At 40.5% G+C, this 19580-nt stretch overlaps 1 protein-coding gene across 2 annotated transcripts in view; it reads left to right on the top strand.

Annotated features, from left to right (window-relative positions):
• The window catches only part of KLF3 (KLF transcription factor 3), a 34827-nt gene extending 30052 nt beyond the window's left edge, over nucleotides 1-4775 (top strand). For both annotated transcript variants that reach the window (XM_045816343.2, XM_045816344.2), the window contains exon 6: nucleotides 784-4775. In XM_045816343.2, coding sequence (XP_045672299.1) covers nucleotides 784-965 — 182 coding nt within the window. In that variant the 3' untranslated portion in view covers nucleotides 966-4775. The remainder of the gene's footprint in view (nucleotides 1-783) is intronic.
• The last annotated feature ends 14805 nt before the right edge of the window (nucleotides 4776-19580 follow it).

Below are 19580 nucleotides of genomic sequence, written 5' to 3'. Positions count from 1 at the left end.
TGCCCATAATAACTCATAGAGACATGTAAGATTGCCACTAACAGCCTTTTTATTCCTAAGGGCCTTCATGCTGGCTCTCCCTAAGATTTCCCCCAAGGGTCTCTTGTTCCTCACCTGCCAGCTACCATTATCCCACAGGAGGGTTTTGGAGAGACCTGACTGCTGACAGGCTGGGGAGGAATTACTGTATTTTTAGTATATCTCAATTAGAGCATTATACTTAGGCATAATTGCTGTTGACTAAACAAAAGATAAGATGCTGAAATCCCTGCCAATGTCTGTCACGCTTCTTATTTTTAGGAAACTGTTAAAATAATAAAGAAATCCCGCACACTTTCAATTTGGACTTCCTAAGTAGAAAGCACTACATATAACTAAGAGCCTCAGTAGCTTGAAAAATTGGAGATAAATACAGATCGCAAGTTGTTTCTTAAGTGATTCATCCCTACTATGGAGGGCAAAACCAAAATTATTTGCTAGCTGCTCAGAATAGATGTCAGTGGCTTTATGCTTGAAGAACTCTACAAATCTTTTCTTGGGGGAGGGGGGGAGACGGGCAAAGTGCCAGTTAAATATTAAGAGAATTAAGCCCTTTGTTTCTTGTTTGTCCTGCCATGGTTTCTGTGGCACTGTTGGTTTTGGGGGAACAGATGGACGGACATACCTTGGAAATAATATTTGCCCAGAGTTGCAGCTCCAGAATCTTAACTGCACTATTTTTACTAATGAGTAGCCTTTTGCCCTGAGGAGAAAAATAAGCTCTTCCGTTTTTCCTTTTTGCAGGAGAAAAACCCTACAAATGTACATGGGAAGGATGCACATGGAAGTTTGCTCGGTCTGATGAACTAACAAGACATTTCCGAAAACATACTGGAATCAAACCTTTCCAGTGTCCAGACTGTGACCGAAGCTTCTCCCGCTCTGACCACCTTGCCCTCCATAGGAAACGCCACATGCTAGTTTGAATGGCTCCGTCTCCCGCCTCGGCGTGGCTCCCCACTCTCCCGGCTCTCTCTCTCTTCTCCTTCCCATGATCTAACTCATTTTTTACATGTACATTTTAATTTGGATTCAGCTGGTCTGAATCTCTGAATTTATATCATTCAGATTTCCATATGGTCAGTAGTAGATGTTCTCTAATCCTCCTCTCCTTACCACGGGTCAGACCTAAAGAATGTGAACACTTTTTTTTTTTTTCTGGGGATGCTAAGCAAACCCTTCTTACAGATACGTTTAATGTAATGAGAACAAGGGAACATGTAAACTTAAAATAACCAATTGTTGGTTTCTCCATGTATTTCTCAAAAGAATGTCAAAGTAAATGTATTAGAAATACAGTATCCAGCCTGCAAGTCCTTGCCAGGGACATTCATACCTCTGTGCCCTGTGATCGTATTTTGTGCTCGCCAGCAAGAAGGGTGGACCCTCTCCCTGGTTAGGTAGCCATGCAGCGAGATTCAGGTAGGACCTTCCGTCCACTCTTCTTCCCTTCCAGTGCCCTGCACAAATCCTGCTTGTCAGCTTGGATTTATCACGTCCTCTAAATTAAGTCCTTGACACTCCTTTGTGCCTACAGCTAACAAGGAGGTCTTTGCCAGCCCTGGAGCTGAGCCAGAGCTGCTGATTTAGGCGGGTGATGTCTGTCAGTAAAGGGCTGAATGCTCTCCTTGCCTCACATGGCGTCAGAACAAAGGGGCATGGTGCAGGGGAGAAGCGGCGGGGGCAAGGAAGGAAGCCGGCCCTTCCTCCTAGGCTAGGGCTCTCCGGTGAGGTTTCATCATGGGATTAGCTGCGCAGGGCGTCCCCAGAACTTCAGTCTCTATGCTATGCTCAACTGTAGAAGCCAACAGCAAAGCGGAAAATGGATGGAGTTATCCCCGCCCCTGTCACCATTCCTCCGATGTCCCTAATGTGGTTCAGCAACCATTGATTGTCGGGACACCACAAAAATATTTTGCCTAGTAATGGTATTAAAAAAAAAAAATCTTTTGGGTAAGAATATGGATGGCCTTTCTCTTACCCAACCTACTGCAGCTTTTTGCCAACAGGAAAACGTTGAGTGGTAATTGTATTCCCGTATCAAATTAATCGTACAGCTTTTATACAGAAACGCGTGTGTGTGAACCGTAGGGTGCCTAGTGGGCTGTTCTTGTGTTTGTGAGGTGTATGGCAAGTAAGCCTCTGCTGAGGCTCTCGTGATGCATTCAGTTAAGACCTCAGTGACATGATTTGTAAATCTAACTAGTTGTGAAGCACACATACCTTCATTCGGGGGACAGATGTCTGAAAAACACAGAAAACCACAGTTCAGCGATTCATCTCTTTAGAGCTCCAAAATTCCCCAACATTTACTATTAAAGATTTGGAAATCAGTCACTATCAAGTATCCCATTAGAAGAACCTGGAAATGACTCGTGTTTATGGTAAAGATAAATAGCGCCATTATTTGGGGGAAGTTTTTGTGTTTTGTGTTTTGTGTTTTTTTCAAAAGCTGGCTTTTGAGCACCATAGTCTAAATGCCAATAAAAATAATTCATGCCTAGAAATGTCATTGGTCCTAAATTGGAAGAAAGTGGGAGACGGTGGTCAAATGTGGGTGCATGTAACCAGATGCGCCTTCATCCCTCAATAAAGGACGGAAGAGACGAGAGAAGAATGGAATCCTGTAGATTGATCCCAGCCGAAACTCAGGATCCAACACAACCTTACTGGGAGGAATACATTGTTCAATTGTTTTTTGAAACATCAGTGAACGAGTGATTCTGGAGGCCTGCAAATCACATGGGGAGCTTACTTTGATGGCGCTGTGTTAATAAAAGTTAGTTGTAGGGACTTGTGCACCTAAGAGATCCCACTCATCAGCCCTGGGCACCGGCTGAAAGGAAATGTAGTTGAGAAATGCAAAGTAATTTGTTATCTTCCTGGCACTTGGTTTTGATTTTTTTTTTTTTTTGGTAAGCACTGCGAAATTTGTTTAGAATATTAAAACCTCCTAATTGGGCTTTTTTTGTTTGTGTTTTTGCAACTATGACATGAATTGAGGGATAAAAATGGCTCTTGGGAAAGTACTGTAAATGCTTAGTCACATTCATGCCAAAGTGTTTAATTCTAGAAGTGGCTCTTACAACACACTGAAGAGTCAAGTTGGAATGCAAGGAACTTTTTTGTTGGAATGGAGATGACCAGTCATGGTGTGTGTTCCAGCCCATAGAGAAGGTAGGGAAAAAAGGCAAAAAAGGGTAGAATTGACCATCTTTGAATAATTAGCTTTGAGTGTGAGTCCAGTTGATAGAAAAGCTTCGTAGGTTCTCATGGAATTTGATGTGTGTGTTATGGCATATTTAAATTGTGTTCAAAAGAGCAAGCAGGACCCTGCAAAGACTATTCCATTATTATTCAGCTTGCTTAGGTTATGTTAACAGTTCATTAGCAAAGATCCATTTTAACTCTGAAAGAAAGGTAACCCAGAGAGGCCATTCTCTGTTCCTGTTGCTGGTCTATGTACGTTAGTTACTGATTGGCTCTTGACCAAATTTTCCTTTTTTATATATATTTGTATTTTACTATGATAGTTGAGAAATTTAGTCTCTTAGGCATTTTTAGCTGTTATTGTGGAAGACCTCAAGTACAAGATAAGATGCCCTTGAACATGTGGTTTTAATGATGTGCCATGTTACTATCAGTGGTGGTTTTAATTGCAATGTTTTACATTGATGAGAATGATTTGTAAACATGAAGTTAGTGTTGTATAAATTCTGTTATAGAGTTTCTTTTGATTATTGTCCAAGTGTCATCTTGGGGAAGTCAGAAAAATTAAGGCTGAATCCATCATATGTTAGAGTTTTAAAATGTGAATCTACATCATAAATGGGCATTAACATTCTAAATCATCTGGTGTGGAGGATGTGTTAGCATAGCTGCGGTCAACCAAGGAAACGCTAAATACATGGAAGTTTCAAGAGCCTTGGAACAGATTTATAGGGGAACTATAGATGTAAATGTATATTTTATTAAACACCCATCTGCACCATCAGTGTTGCACTAATGTGGAATTTGAAAGACTTTATTGCTGATACTGTATATCTCTACGGCATTCCTGATTAGATTGTTTTAAAGACAATCTCAAAGATCTTAAGATTTTAAAATAATTTGGTTTGAAAATACACAGTCATCTTGAAGGGATTGCTGTTATACATGAAGTTTCTCAGAGTTGTCTTTATTCTCTTCTCAGTCGAGGTTAACAATTTCTAAATGGTCGCAAATTCACTTAATACATTTACAAAGCCATTTTACGTGCATTAAACGAGGGCTACAATATTACGTTTTACAAATACTAGCACTTTTTTTTTTTTTGCTGTTATGTATTTAGTGTTAGAGGGTCAAAATAATCTTTCTGCTTAGCATCTCTTAAACCATACCTGCAAGTATAGCAGGATTATTACATTTACAGTACTTTAATACTTGTATAAACTATGCAGAAATTTTTAATAAAGTGTAATATATTTTATAAGCTAATAAGACTGAATGGGTAAAGGTTTTTAGCATGCATTAGTATACTTGCGAATACTGAAACATTTTGGTAATCTTTCTTACTAAAGATGTGAATGTTTAATGTACCTTCTCTGTTTCTACTCTGTAGTCCAATGGGAATTCAGTAATGACATTTTGTCATGTCAAACTGTGAACATAAATTTGTACTGTACAGTCCTCATATACTATATACAGTATGCAATATATGTATTATATACTTGTTAATAAAACCATCAGAATATTAAGTGTGATCATGTGATTACTATATATGCAGTGATCACTAGGAGCAAAACTTAGCAATGTAGCATGTAAGAGACAGCACTTAGAAAGTGCAAAGTGAGTCACTCTTTGATAGGCGATTGTTGGTGGAGGGAAAGAAAAAAATTGAACTGGCAGATGCACAGAGGAGTTAACTTAGCCTTGAAGTTTTGTCCCTGGGTTTTTGATAACAGCAGGAAGTCTAAACTACAAACCATAAACTTGTAGACAACCCACCTTATATCCACAAATTTACATAGTTCATTCTTGGAATATTTTTTATGATACCCCCTTCTTGTCAAAAAGGATTTTCAGTGCCTTGTATTGAAAGATAAAATGTCTAATACATTTTTAAAGTTTTTAAATAAGACATTAGGATTCATAGCTTGGGGTGTGGGGAATCAGGACAGTAACTGCATTAAATAATTCCAGATAAACTTTCAAGCCTTCAGTAAACCATCTCCATGGACACTGCTATGTCCTCAGTATCCTAGGAACAACAAAGTTTCTCATGGGGAGTTAGAGTTCTTGTTTAAAGCAAAATGTAATAACCTCTCTAAGCACCGCCCCCCCCCCCCCCCCCGCCCAAATGTAATTGAAACTAAGATACTGGCTTGTTAGAGATCACAGCAGCTACCTTGAGCCTGGACTTCATCTTAGCATAACATGAAATACTGGCTGGCTGGCCCCTTCTACATGATATCTCCACAGTGTGGAGAGGGGAAGGAGGTTGGGGAGAAGGCTGAACTCTAACTTTGAAGCACTCTCCATCAGGTTTCTCCAGGAAATTTCCCTGCTTTTACACTGAGTTGACTATCAACTCAAAACATACGTGTGACTGTTAATCCCAGGGAAACACTGGCTTTGATTAGTCCAGGTGATAGGCTGTATTCTTCCAACCATATTTCGTGTATGAGTGACATGACCTTCGCTGAGTTCCAAAGTAGACCCATCTTTCCAAGGAGGTACTTACATGAGAGCTGCATTCTGCCTGGGTGAGTGATCAGAATGGTGAAAGAGGCAAATTTTGTGAGAAACCAAATTCTTGGAGGAATAGTTGAAGGAAGGATGTTCACACACACGCATGCACAAATACGTAATCATTGTCCAATATTTTAAGTGCTGTCAGGTTGAAGAAGAGATTAGGAGCGTTACTGGGGGCAAGTTATCAGTTCTAGTGTGCCTAAAAGGAAAGAAGTGGCTCTGTTCAGGAAGGACAAGTTGAGATGGTAGCAAAAACACATACATGGAGATGTAGGGGTTCAACTGTTGGGGACCAGAGCGACGTGTGTGTGCACAAAACAATGAATTGTTCTTCAAGGGTACCTTCATTGTAAGATGTGTAACTGAACCAGTTACCTTTCCTATTTCTGACCCAATCATAATCATGGTGGTTGGTAACGGTTCTGTATACACCGTGACCCCTAAATTAGAGTGATACATGCTACAAAGTAGAATTCTTTTAAATGCAGGAGTTCAGCGAGTGGCAGTTCTCACTACATCTAGACGTGTTTATTGCTTTGAGTGCTTCTGCTCATTATGTCCCTCGTTTTGCATTCCCCATGGGCATCCTGAGTGGTCTGGGTTAAGGGTAGAAGACAGAACCTGGATCTTTAGGTTCTTAGACTGTATCTCTCACACTTCTTGACCCAGTGTGTCAGACAGGGTTCCCCAGAGACAGACCCAGTAGAATACATATACACAGGAAGAGATTATGAGAAAATGGCTCACATGACTATGGAGGCTGGGAAGTCCCATAATCTGCCATTTGCAAGCCAGAGCATGGAAAAACCAGTGGTGTAATTCTAATCCAAAGGCTTGAAAACCAGGGGAGCCAATAGTATAAACCGCAGTCCAAGGGCAGATCTATGCCCCAGCTTAAGCATGTAGGCAGGAAGCAAAAGGAAGCAAAACTTCCTCCACCTTTTTGTTCTATTCAGGCCTTCAATGGATTGGGTGATGCCCACCCACACGGGGAGGCAATCTACTTGACTGAGTCCATAGGTTCAAAAATGTTAGTCTCATCCAGAAACAGCCTCCCAGACACACCCATAAATCATGTTTAATCTGGGCACTCTGTAGCCCAGTCGAGTTGACATACAAGGAACTTCATCAGGCTCCGAACTCAGCCTCTAAAGAACTCAAAAAGAAGGCCTTTGAGGACCTTCAAGTCTTGCCTGTCTGCTGCGGATCACGTCTCCTGCAGCAAAGTCCAACCGTCTCCCCACCAGTTGCGTGCCTCTATGGCTGTGCTCACGCAACCCCTCAACAAACTAAAATCCCACCACACATTCAAACCAGCTTCTCCCACATCATCCACAAGGCTCTCCTTCATGAAACTCATGTAACACTCTGTGCCAACTCTACTGCAATTAATTTTTTTTTAAATAGGCTCCACACCCAATAGAACCCAACACAGGGCTTGAACTCACAACCTGGGATCTAGACCTGAGCTGAGATCAAGAGTCAGACACTCAACTGACTGAGCAACCCAGGTGCCCCTTAAATTAATTAAAAAAAAAAAAAAAGAACAATTCCATCCTCCCTAATAGTCTCCCATACCCTTTTGCCATCAATCCTTACATCCACGCCTATTTTGCTTCCCTGTACTTTGGCCTTTTTCAGAATGGATTGCAGCCTTCTGAGTTTGACTTCTATTGCTTGGCAACATGTATTTGAGATTTCATCCATGTTGTTACATGTATCAGTAATGTGCTCCTTTTCATTATTTAATATGGTTATACCATAATATGCTTACACATTCTCCAGCTGAAGGATATTTGGATTATTTCCAGCTTGAGGCAATTATAAATAAAAGTGCTGCAAATATTCACGTAAAGATTTTCATGTTAACATAACTTCTCACTTCCCTTGGGCAAATGCTGAAGAGTGGGATTGCTAAATTGTGTGGTAGCTAATGTTTAGTTCTTTAAAAAGAAAAAAAAAAGATTTATTTCTTTTAGAGAGAGAGCAGGAGGGGCAGAAGGAGAGAGAGGGAGAGAAGCACTCTCCACTGAGTGCAGAGCCCAACTCAGGGCTCAATCTCACAACGCTGAGATCATGACCTGAGCCAAAATCAAGAGTCTGACGCTTAACCGACTGAGCCACCCAGGCGCCCTGGTAATATTTAGCTCTATAACAAACTGTTCAGCTCTTTTCCAGAGTCACCATACCATTTTGCATTTCAACCAGCAACATGTACTCCACAACCTCACCAGCACTTATTATGGTCAAGTGTTTTGTTTTGTTTTATCCCTCCTAATGTGTGGAATGGTATCTCATTGTTCTTTTAATTTGTATTTCCCTTGTGACTTACGATAAGCATCTTCTCATGTGCTTATTTGACAACCATATATCTTCACTGGTGGAGAGTCTGTTCAGTCTTTTGCTCATTTTTAATTGGGTTGTTTGTTTTCTTATTACTGAGTTTTGAGAGATCTCTATGTAAGTGCTATTTTGCTAGTATTTTCTCCCAGTCTGTGACTTGTCTTTTCATTCTATCAAAAGTATCTTTGAAAAGCAGATGTTTTTAATTTTGATGAAGTTTAATTTATCATTTTTTCTTTCATGATTCATACATTTTGTGTTCTAAGAAACTTTTGCCTAACCCAAGGTCACAAAAATTTTCTATTTTTTTCTTCTAGAGGTTTTGTTGCTTTAGGTTTTGCATTTGACCCACTGGGGGTTACTTTTGATATATAATGTATGAGTCAAGGCCCATTGTTTTAAATATGAATGTCCAATTGTTCCAGCACCACTTTTTTTTTTTTTTTTAAGAAGGGGGTGGGGGGGGGCAGAGAAAGAGTGAGAAAGAATCTTAAGCAGGCTCCATGTCCAGCACGGAGCCTGATGCAGGGCTCAATCCCATAACCCTGAGATCATGACCTGAGCCAAAATCAAGAGTCAGATGCTTAACTGACTGAGCCACCCAGGCGCCCTCCAGCACCACTTTATTTTTAAAGATTTACTTATTTATTTGAGAGAGAGAGAGTGTGCATGCATAAAGCAGGAAAGAGAGATCGAATCTCAAGCAGACTCCCCACTAAGCAAGGAGACAATTGCAGGACTTGATCTCAAGACCCCAAGATCAGGACCTGAGCCAAAATCAAGAGTCAGACCCTTAACAGACTGAGCCACCCAGGCACCCCATCCAGTACCACTTTTGAAAAGACTACTCTTTCTTCTTCAAATTGACTTGGTAGTTTTGTCAAAAAATCATCTAACAGTATACATATAGGTCAATTTCTGGTCTTGGTGTTTCACTCTTCGGTGTCCATCCTTTCACCAACACCATATGATTTTGATTACAGTAGCTGAAACTGAGACTTCCTATATAAACCCCTGGGTATGAGCAAATACCAAACACTTTTAGAAGAACATACTCTTAACCCATGACAGACAGAAAGCCTTACTTTGACTTACAAAACCACAGTAACAACACACACAAGGAAACAGACTGGATGCAGGAGTCAGCTGTCCCCACCAATGCCACAACACAAGAAATTCACATGGTGGAATTGTCAGAAACAAACTATAAAATAAGTACATTTAAAGACATAATAGAATTAATCAAAGCCCTAAGAAAAGGGTCTCTGGTTCCAGTCAAGGTATGAATAAGTGCATTCCACTCCATTCCTCCTGCTAATTACAACAGAAGACTCTAAAATAAGACATAGAAAGCAACTCTCGGTAGACTCCGAAGGGTGAAGAGAAGATGGTAGACTAGCTAGAGAACTTAGAACTTGAGGGACAACCCAGCAGCAAATTCCTTGGGGTAGTTTTCTGTTTGTTTGTTCTCCTGCCATAGAGCCTGGTCTGGGAGCTAGAACAGCCCACAACCTGGAACCACTACCAGGTAGAGACAGGGGAAAAAAAGACCCAAGGAAAACCCACTCTCTTTCAACAAAGGACAAGGAAGAGATGACTCTACAGGATGAAGCCTTTATGACCATAACTGTCCGAGTGCAGGCAAATACCACAGAAATTGCAACACTCCCCCCACTGCCCACCATGCTGCAGAGTCTACGGGATGGAGCCCAGTCACCAGCCTTTACTCTGCACTAAGTAGCTCCCCTTTCCCTAGGTACTGGTGCAGTGGCCGTGGAGACAGTGGGGAGGAGCCCAGTCCACAGTGCTCACCCAGCACTAAGCAGCAAAGAGGCAGCATTTCCAATCTCCTCTCCTTCCCAGCTAGAGTTGGGAGAGGATTATGGAGAGAAGAGAGCAGAAAACAGAGACTCATCTCTGAGTGAGCCCAGCATTACACTGGCCATAATCAACACAGCAAAAGCTTTGAGAATTAACTGCCATGTGGAATACCCCCCAGCCTGCAGACTGGCCTCTCAGCAGTGCACAGTGGGGCAGACCAGAACAGCATTGCAAAGGTTCAAATGTTAAATTAACATTTAAACCACAGCCCACAAAAGTGGGCCAGGATGTGTGTCCTAAATCTAAATGTGTTGACTGCCTGCTAAAATAGAAGATTTAAAGAGGAACCAGAGTCTCAAAACATTACACACAGAATTTCTAAGATACAATCCAAAATTACTTGGCATAGTGAGAATCAGGAAAAATCTCATCTTGCATGAGAAAAAAAAATTAACAGATACTTATGCCCAAAGAGTGTTGGGATTATCTGACAAAGATTTTAAAGGAACGATCATAAAAATTCTCCAAAAGCAATTACAAATACTCTTGAAACAAACGAAAACTAGAAAATCTCATCAAAGAAGCAGAAGATATTAAAAAAAGAGAATCAAATTAAAAATTTAAAATGAAAAATACAACAAAATAAAAATAAAAATATTCACTGGGTGGGGTACCTGGGTGGCTCAGTCAGTTACACATCTGACTCTTGATCTCAGCTGAGGTATTGATCTCGGGAGTTGTGAGTTCAAGCCCCACGTTGGGACTCCATGCTGAGTATGGAGCCTACGTAAAAAAAATTCATTTTCACTGGATGAGCTCAATAGCAGAGATCACAGAAGAGAGAGTCAGTAGACTTCAAGCTCTATCAATACAAATTATCTGAACAACATAGAGAAAATAAATTGAAAAACAAATGAACACAACCTGGGGGACTGGCGAGAATTACAAAAGATTTAACATTCATATCCCTGGAGTGCCACCAGGGAAAAGAAAGGGCAGGGCTGAAGAAATATTTGAAAAAATAATGTCTGAACCCCTCCCCGTCCCTGGTTTGTTGAAAGACAAAGCAAACAAATAAATAATAACCATCACGGCAAAAACCCATCAGATTCAAGTAGCTGACTCAATTCCAAAACATTGTCTTGGGATAAACCCAAAGAAATCCCCACCAGACCCACCATAATCAAACTGCTGAAAATGAAAGACCAAGCCAAAACAGTGTAGGGTTAGACATAACATGCAGGAAGTATGATGTTGAATTTTTACAGCAGCAACTAGATGGATATGAAATACCAGAATTGCAATGGTCTTATTTTTATAAAGACATTTAATAATAGTTCATGAACTTTTCCAAAAATAAAATAAAATTTCTCAGCTTCTCTCTCTGCCTCATCCTGTTTCCCTCAGTCTCATGCAAGATGCCCTCTATATTACAGGCGTTGGTCCTCATTAAGCCACCTGCATGCAAATGTCTGCCTGGGAGTGTATTTCCAGGGATCCTGGCCTGGCCATGTGCCATTTAGCCTAGTGGCAGAAAGAAATGCTGGCCTTCTGTCTCCTCTTTCATATGGTGGCGTGGTGAGATAAGCAACCCGTGAGCTTGCTGATAGATATTGTTAAACGTATTCCCATATTATAGCTTAATTTAAATACCTTTGATTTTTAAATGTTTGATATTTAAATACACGCTGTGGTCTTCATTTGTATTCCTGCCCCAGGTACCACAAATGTTTGGAGTGAGCCTGCTCAACCCTCTTTATTTCTGTTATGTTTTCTAGTTTCTGTTATAAAGGAACACTACTGGTTTTATAAGATGGTCTTGTATCTGGCAAACAGGCTGAACTATCTTACTAGCTCTATTACTTAGCCTGCTGATGCTATGGAGTCTTTTTTTCTTTATGAGGATAATTAAAATACCTGCAATAATAACTATTTACTTTTCCCCTTCAGTCCTCATCCCTCCTATGCCTTCCTCCTGCCTTATGGTGCTGGATTATTTCTGCACATTGTGTCAAGCATTAGCAGCATCCTTGTCTTATTGTGATCTTTATGGAGATGCATCCAAGAATGTCTCCAATAAGCATGATTTCTGTTATAGGGTTTTTTATCTGGGCACAAAGTTTAACAAGTGTTCTTTCTTCGTCTATTTATACTCTTGTGGGTTTTCTCTTGAGATCATTAGTATGGTAAGTTACAGTGATAGACTGTGAAACCAATCTTGCATTTCTTATACAAAGCCTGCTTGTACATGACATATACAAATATGCATATTTTAATAAAAAGTAAAGTTTGTGAAGCTCATGTTTTTTAGGATTTTGTATCACTGACCATAAGTGAATTGGGCTCACAGTTGCCTGATCACAGTTTCACTAGCTTCCTAAACCGTGTGGAAATAAATGAAGAAGACCAACTAAATGAGAACAAGCAAAGGCTACTATTTAGAGCTTAATATAGCAAGAGAGTCAGCCACCATCACTTGGGTTTTGGCAGAGAGTCAAAGGCAGGCAGAAAAGTGGGAAAGCTTTACGGTGGATTAAAAAAAAGGCTTCAACTATGCCTTGATTGGAGGCTGTTGGCATAGGGAAGCTATAGGAGGGCCAAGTATAAGCAGGGGATTCTGTGTGACTGGTTAGGGCTACACATTTGGCTTTCTCTGGTTGGCCCTACGATGAACGTGGGGGCAGAAATCGGGGAAGCTGTCAATTATTTTTTTTTTTAAAGATTTTATTTATTTATTTGACAGAGATAGAGACAGCCAGCGAGAGAGGGAACACAAGCAGGGGGAGCGGGAGAGGAAGAAGCAGGCTCATAGCAGAGGAGCCTGATGTGGGGCTTGATCCCATAACGCTGGGATCACGCCCTGAGCCAAAGGCAGACGCTTAACCGCTGTGCCACCCAGGCGCCCCGGAAGCTGTCAATTATTAATCAAGTCCTGGCTATTTGGGACCCATCATTATAGGAGTTGTTGTTTGGCTTCCTGGACTGTTTACTAGAGATAGTGGTCCAACTTCCTATAAATCTGACTTGCAGCTAGTACGCTGGCTTCCTAGGCTGGTTATGATAAATAATGGATTAATTTCCTGGGCTGCGCATTGTATATTATGGGCCAGTGTACTATTTTTACCAATGATTTGGCCATTATCTGTTTGTATATTCAGTCTCTCAGTGGAGTTGAACACCCTTTCCTTCTTTTTCAATTTTCTGGAATAACTTATAAAAGATAGAAATTCTTGAAAGTTTGATACAATTCCTCTGAATAACTGCTTGGGCCAAATCCTGGACAGTGGAGGTCTTTGTTTTTAATAACTATTAAATAATCGGGCTTTAAAATAATCATTACTCTATTTAAATTTTTTATTTCTTTCTTCCACCCATTTTTACCTTTCACATTTTTCCAGAAATGTATGTGGTTCTTCTAAGTCAATATTTATTTGAAAATTGTTAGTCATAATAGCATTTCAAAATTCTTTTAATCTCTGTGTCTACAAGCTATTTTCCTTTTTATTCTACCTTTTACGTATTTCTATTTTCTCTTTCCTTTTCTTGATCAGTCTTGCCAGAAGTCTATCATCCCAATTTTTTCAAACTGCTAAATATGTTTTATTAATTAATCTGGAGTGCATTGTGTGTTTTGTTAGTATCTGATTCCATTAATTCCTTTATTATTTCCTCCATTCGTGCTGGGTTTCCATTGTTGCTATTTTTTAACTACTTGAGAAAATTGCCTAACTCATTTGTTTTCAATCTCCCTTGTTTGCTTGTTTTTAAAATGTGTTTAAAGTTACAAATTTCTTTTTAAGTTCTGCTTTAATCGGGTCCCGTAAATTTCGACACCCAGGTGGAGTAGCCCCAAAGTGTAATGCCTTCTGCTCAGTGCACCTTCAGGCCTGGTGGTGCGTGGAGGCCCTGCAGAAAGGAAGGAATGTTGTTTCTCTGCCCAAAGGGCCCTTTAGCTCACTTCTCATAGCCCCTCAGGGTTGGGATCGCCCAAAACACGTGCCTCTGATTCAGGGATGCCACATAGGGCGGTGGGAATCCTGAGATGGGGCTGTTGCTTGCTCAGCCCCAAGTATTTTGTTATTTGTCGTCGTCTTCTTCTTCTTTTTTCTGAATGTTACTTTTTTATTCATTAATAAATTACTTATGGGGAAGAGTTGAAAAAAGCAAGGATTTACAATTATTTATGGAAAAAGTGCAGGATCTCAAAAATGCTTCCAAGAGAATTAGTTGAAATTCACTAGTGATCTTTTGGGGAAGGGCTCAATGAATAATATCATATGAATGAACTAAGGAAGAACTAAACATACAGGGGCGCCTGGGTGGCACAGCGGTTAAGCGTCTGCCTTCAGCTCAGGGCGTGATCCTGGCGTTATGGGATCGAGCCCCACATCAGGCTCCTCCGCTATGAGCCTGCTTCTTCCTCTCCCACTCCCCCTGCTTGTGTTCCCTCTCTCGCTGTCTGTCTGTATCCTGTCAAATAAATAAATAAAATCTTTAAAAAAAAAAAAAAAAGAACTAAACATACAGAATTATAAGTCCCTAAAAAGTTAAATCCTTGATTTATATATATTAATAAATCCACACCTATTCCAAAGTCCCACTTTTTTTCTACATTCTGCCACTCAGTAATTTTAATTTTTAAAAGTAGAAGAAGTGTTACTAATGATTATAACTTCCTTTGGAAACTGTAGAAAATTTGGAAGGGCACCTGGGGACTAGTAGGTATAAACACAAAGAATCAGAAGATCTGCCCTTACCATTCTTGGCACGGGCTTATGTTTTCCATGGTGGAAAGTCTCCTTTAAAGAGAAGACAAATCAAATACTGCTGAGGGATTCCTGAAGCCCTCTTGTAAAGAAGGTTGCTTTGGGTTCCCGTGAGAGTTCGCCATTGTGCCCAGGCACCTGCATGCCCTGGAAATCCATATCATTTTCATTTTTTTTAACTGAAAAGTTATTTAGTGATGTTTTACTCAGTTTCCAGATATCTGGGATTTCGTTTTAGTAATACGCTAGAGGAGGAAGGGGAAAACAGACCAATGAAACTGAAGAGACAAGTCAGAACCGCATCCTGGCACATATATGTAAGAATGGTGGTACCACACATTAATGGATAAAAAGCCACTTAGGAAATGGCTTGAAAAGAACTGAATCACTACCTTAGATCATATAGAAAGACAGATACCAGTGTAAAGAAAAAAACTAAAAGCTAACTGAAGGAAATGCAGGAGACCATCACTGTGAGCTCCCGGTAGAGAGAGATTTCTTCAACAAGACCGAAAATATATAAACCACATGGCAAGTCTTGGTGGATTGGATTGTACCAAAAAAAATTTTTTTCAGTGAAGTTAGAAGTAGTTAACAGGATGGAAGATGACATTTTCAGTATCTTTACAAGGACTATACAAAAAACACATGTAAATCAATATTGATAGCTCTCAATAACAGTGTGGAGTGAGAAAAGTAGGAAACAATATCACACGCCATTCATATAAAGTAGGCATATATACATACAAAATAAAACTACATATTTTATAAAAGTACATGCAAATTTGGGGCACCTGGGTGGCTCAGTCAGTTAAGTATCCAGCTCTTGCTTTTGGCTCAGGTCATGATCTCAGGGTATGAGATTGAGCCCCATGTGGGGCTCTGTGCTCATCAGGGAGTCTTCTTGAAATTCTCTCTCCCTCTGCCCCTCCCCCCTCTAAATATATAAATAAATAAAATCTTTTTTTAAAAAAGAATACATGCATATTTAAAGAATACCTTCATATTTGAAGTATGTTTCAACAGAGTTAGGAAAATAAGGAAGGAACTAAGGAAAAAGGGAAAAGAAAGAGAGGAAGAAAGAAAGAAGTCAGCTCAGAGCCTAAGGGCATCCTGAGTCTATACATGAGTGACTCAACTGTATGCAGTCTAGTCCTTTGCATACTAGCTGTATAGTTGTTAGCTGCCTTCATCCACCACTACCTTAAAAATGCATGTAACACTGTGCAACCTAGCCTAGGTTTGCTGTACATATTTTCCTTTTGAATAAGCAGAAGCTTTCAACCTTACTAATCAGAACTTTCTTCTTACAAAAAGTAAAATGTGAGAAAATGGCTGACCTGAATGTTTGAAATGAAGAGTCATCTGGCTAATTTCATTTAAAGGTCTCTGTTCCCTCATAAAGAATGGACTGAAACAATTGGTTTTATTTGAGCTTTTAATTAGACCAAATTTAATATGCCTACAAGTATTTTGCCTGCCAGGCATTGCAAAAATCTCTGCTGCTGATTTTACAAGAATTTAATACATGGGCAGACAAGTTGGCTATGTTTAAATAGATTATCTTGGTAAGTGAGAATGACAAAAGAAATAAGGAGAAACACAGTCTTATTGGAAGGGGAGGTAGGATAAGAAGGATGGGCTGGCAGGGATGGGTAGGCAGCCATGTGGGATGTGAGTCTCAGAAATGCAGTGTAGGGGCTCATGGGTGGCTCAGTTGGTTAAGTACCTGACTCTTGATTTCAGCTCTGGTCATGATTTCAGGATTGTGAGATTGAGCCCTGTGGTGGGCTCCAGGCTGGGTGTGGAGCCTGCTTAAGATTCTATCTCTCCCTCTCCCTCTGCCCAACCCCCCCCACCCCCCCACCCCCCACCAGCTCTCTCTCTCTCAGAAAAAAAGAAAAATGCAGTGTAATTCAGTCAGGAGTAAATCCAGGTTTTGTGAGATCCGAAGCTTACCTATTTAGGAAGGAGAGGGACTCTTTAAAAAAAGAATATAAAAATACAAACACAAAATCAGCTATGATTATGTGAATATTTATTTCAAATGAGAAAAGAAATCCAAATAAACTATAAAATTTAAGAGCTGATATGTTAAACATTATAAAATCTATAAAAATATCATAGTATCACTTAGCAAACTGCCCAAAGACCTCTACAATACTTATTTTCTGCATTTTTTAGATGCATAGTCTTTAATAGCCTCTTTCTATGGCAAAAATTTCATTGTTATTTTATTGAAAGAATAAAAAGACAAGCCAGTTTTTCCTCTCATGTGGTTGATTAAAATTTGTCTTTTATTTTTATTTATTTATTTATTTTTTAAAAGATTTTATTTATTTATTTAATAAAGATAGAGACAGATAGAGACAGCCAGCGAGAGAGGGAACACAAGCAGGGGGAGTGGGAGAGGAAGAAGCAGGCTCATAGCAGAGGAGCCTGATGTGGGGCTCAATCCCATAACGCTGGGATCACGCCCTGAGCCGAAGGCAGACGCTTAACCGCTGTGCCACCCAGGCGCCCCAAAATTTGTCTTTTAATAACTGGATGCAGAAAACATGTGACTTCACACACCCATGTACTCACCTTTATAGAACTGCTACAGGCTTGTGTCCTATAAATAGAGAAATTCTGAAAAAAAAATCTATTTCATGTGATTCCTTCAAAAAGGAAAGATATATATAGATAGATATTTCCTTTATAATTTGCAGCATTATTGGGTAGATGCCTTTTTTAAATTGAAGTATAATTAACATACTGTACTATATCAGTTTCAGGGGTACAATATAATGATCCAACAATTCTATACATTACTCAGTGCTCGTCATATGTGTATTCTTAATCCCTTTTATCTATTCACTCACCGCCCACCTACCTCCCCCTCCGGCAACCACCTGTTCTCTGTATTACACAGTCTGGTTTTGTTTGTCTATACCATATGATTTCCCTTATATGTCAAATTTAAGAAACAAAACAAATGAACAAAGAAAAAAAGAGTAGATTCTTGATAGGAAAGAACTTCTCTGTTTGGACCAGGTATTGATGAGAACGAGTCGCCTACTTATGATTTTACATGCCTTGATAACTGGAGGAATTTTCTATGGATTTGCTTCTGACCTTATTTTTCTTCCACGGGCACATCTGGACTAGATGTCACAGGACACATTCTTATTGCCGTATGTCCTCTGACCCTGCAGCTTCAGGTGTCCATGCTCCCCCAGTGGGTGATAAAAGTATTCCTGGATAGTATTCCCACCCTGGGATGAGCTGACAATAACTCAGCATGGAAGTCATGTGAACACATGCATGCATTCTACTAACCCCAAACAACATGAAATTCCTTAGATAATATCCCTTTAGGTGAATTCCAAAAGTGTCAGCAGATGCTTCGGTCCTATTGACAGGAGCAGAAGTCAGACAGGAATCTTGGCCAAATGCGCTAAAATATTGTACTACTGCAAATTTCACAAAAACAAATGGCAAAAGAGCACGACACTGGTTTCTGCTCCAGAACATAGAAGGACTCATATACGTGAACCCCTTGATGCTTTATTAGCTTCCTAGTCAATCCACGCCTGACACTATTAGGCTGCAAACTGGGCTGATAAACTCATCTGCTGACCCTGTCAGAGAATGCACACTCTGGGGTCTCCCCTCTGGAGATGCGGACTGAGTGAAGCAGTGCTTTGGAGAGGAGTGGGGTGGGGCAAGGTGGGTGTGGAGGTGGGAGGGAGTACAGGACAGAGGGGCCCTACGGAGACCGCCTTATCTCATCTTAAATAAATGAAGAAATCATTATCTCCAGGGCTCGTCCTGCCAACCTATGACCCACGCATCAGCTTTTGAAGTCTCCATGTATTCCAAGGAATGATGGCCAAGGTCAACTTCTCCAAATTGCTAGCACTGCCCTTCCCCCACAAACACACATCCTCCTTCTCCCCATGCACTCCCATTCTGATCCTTTTTAAGTAAGGCACGCACGCACGTACACACACACACACACACACACACACACGCACCCTGGGTAGCTTCCTCTAAGTTACCACCGCAGGGCAAACATGAAGTCAGAAGTCAGGAGCTGAATCTATTGATTGGAATCTTGGACTGGCCACTTACAAACCGGGAAGCTCTGGTGTCCCTTCTGTGTTCTAAAATGGAAGCCCTTGTGCTTGCACTCATCTCCTGCACAGCCCATCCAGGTGAGCAAGGACATCAACACTCCCCCCCCCACCCCCCCCCCCACCCCGGTCATAGAAAGCTGCTTACAACCTACGGATGATCTTCCTTCTACAAAATAAGATTTTATTTCTGCACTGCTGGAGGTAGACAGAACTTTGGCCTTGAGAGACCATTTGAATAATAATTAAATACCAACCAAATACTGTTATGAAAATGGTAAGAGCCCTTGCCATTAAGTCTGTCTCTCTCTCTCTCTTTTTTTTTTTTTTTTTGACGCTTCTGCTCCTAAACACACAGGCTTCAGAGGGGATCGCCCTTGTTCACGTGTCTGCTGTGTCCCTGGCCATTCTGAATGCCGGGCAAGCTCTTGAACCGCTCAGGACTTCACTTGCCTGGTTTTAACACAAGGGCGGTTCATATCGATGTGATGGGGTGGTCAGAATGGAATGAAACCGTGTTTGCGAAGTCCTGACTTCGTGCAATGTGGAGTTTTGCTCCATAAACCGTAGTTGTTGTCCTCACTACATTACGATTTGCGCTCTCAGAATGAATAAGGAGGCCATGCCAAGAAAAAGAGGAAAGAGACCCCAGAGCTGCTAAGGTGACAGGAAAAGGACATTCTCAACCGCTGGTAATGGGAGGATTGAGAAAGATTTCTTTAGAGAGTAACTAGATAGTGTTTATCAACATTTAGTATTT

The sequence above is a fragment of the Ursus americanus genome, chromosome 8 (genome assembly GCF_024610735.1).
Source record: "Ursus americanus isolate L20-20 chromosome 8, mUrsAme1.1.p, whole genome shotgun sequence".
NCBI classification, from domain to species: Eukaryota; Metazoa; Chordata; class Mammalia; order Carnivora; family Ursidae; genus Ursus; species Ursus americanus.
This window is presented reverse-complemented; position numbering and strand designations above follow the sequence as displayed.